Here is a 1,484-nt window from a genome sequence, read left to right as displayed (position 1 = left end):
TTTGCATGTTTTTTTTGGGTGCCAAAGGGGTATGAAGTGTTGATGTTAGGGAAGTGTATGCCAATCTTCTATTGTTAGTCAAATAGATGAAAGCACTGAAACTGCATTTTGGGTGCAGTTTTGATTAACAGAGGAAGGCAAGCAAACAAGCAAACGCACAAACATATACATTGATCCAACATCAATCGTTCAACACTCAGCACGCATAAGGANCCTATTTGATTATCCTGTATATCTAATCTATGGTAATCTGATGTTTGAGGGCAGTGTCTTGCAACAAACAAATGATGAGAGGGCCAAAGCACAAGGTATTACAGTGCTGCAAAATTCGCAGCAGCAAGGAAACAAGAATGTGGAAAGTGCACGGACGCAGAATGTGGCCAATGCTGGCTTGACCAAAGCAATGACAACAATGGATGAATTCAAGTCTGGATTTCCGTCAGAAGGCTTATCAGCCACTTCAAATAAATGGTGGGGTAATGGGGACCATGATGATTGTGCAGGCACTAGTGCCAATGGAGCCAAGACTCAACCTGAGGAGAAAGCAGGGGAAGCCAAGATGGTACATGATGAAACAGCGAAAGCTGGAAACAGCGAAACTCCTCATGGTTCATCTTTATTGACCGCTGTGAGGAAAAGGGTTGTTGATGAAGGAAGAGAAGCATTGAAATTAGGAGTTTTTCGGGGATATGGCATAAACAAGCTAAGCAAAAGGGAGAAAATACTGCTTCACCAAATATTCGGATCTTCACTGCCAAAGTCATGGATGGAAACATGATTTTAGTAGTTTAGAGACATTGTCATTCTGCACAGCTCAATACTATTTCTGATTTAATGAGGGTTCCTTTTCTTTCCCTGGTTTTTCTGGTTTTTCCATTGGAATGTTATGTGGAGCTAATTTCATGGGGGAGGTCAAGGTATGCTTTTTGAGATCCATTGGAATCGTTGTAGATATCAATAAAAGAAAACTACAATTAAACGTCAATCAAGAAAATCTACAAATAATGTCCTTAACAATGGTTGAGAAAATTCTAACTAATATGCAGTAAAATAATAATAATCTGCAACAACATCAACAACAATAAAATAATCCTGGCAACGCAAATAAAAAAATTTCTATTAACATCAATAAGAAAAAAAACCATTATTTCGGGTGTGGGCCGTACGGTACAACCATAATCAAGATCAATCGAAGAGAAATCCTGTTACATTGGCCAGCAAAATCCTAATGTTGAAGAAATAATCATGAATTATGTTGTCCAAAAAATAACTATAATTGATATTGGTTTAAAACTCGACTCGATTCACATAAATTTACCTGAGTTCACATAAATTGGGAAAAAAAAATGTCTGACACTGGTCAAAGAACATTGTTAATGTTGATTAAGAAAACATTGACTAATGATTGGTGGGAAATAAAGTCGACCTAACATCAACAATAAAATAAATTTGATTCTGTAGGCCAAAAAAAAAGGCTTGGCTTT

The 1,484-nt window shown here is 37.2% G+C and overlaps 1 protein-coding gene across 1 annotated transcript; it reads left to right on the top strand.

The window, feature by feature from the left end:
* The first annotated feature begins 217 nt into the window (after window positions 1-217).
* LOC148198295 (uncharacterized) lies at window positions 218-936 on the top strand. Its single transcript, XM_088091783.1, has one exon. The coding sequence runs from the start codon at window positions 254-256 to the stop codon at window positions 776-778; it is 525 nt and encodes a 174-aa protein (XP_087947909.1). The 5' UTR covers window positions 218-253; the 3' UTR covers window positions 779-936.
* Window positions 937-1,484: the final 548 nt, after the last annotated feature.

The sequence above is a fragment of the Vigna umbellata genome, chromosome 5, assembly GCF_029865625.1.
Source record: "Vigna umbellata cultivar VRB3 chromosome 5, Vumbellata_1.0, whole genome shotgun sequence".
Lineage (NCBI taxonomy): Eukaryota > Viridiplantae > Streptophyta > Magnoliopsida > Fabales > Fabaceae > Vigna > Vigna umbellata.
The sequence above is the reverse complement of the archived record's forward strand: the minus strand, read 5'-3'. Positions and strand labels throughout refer to the sequence as shown.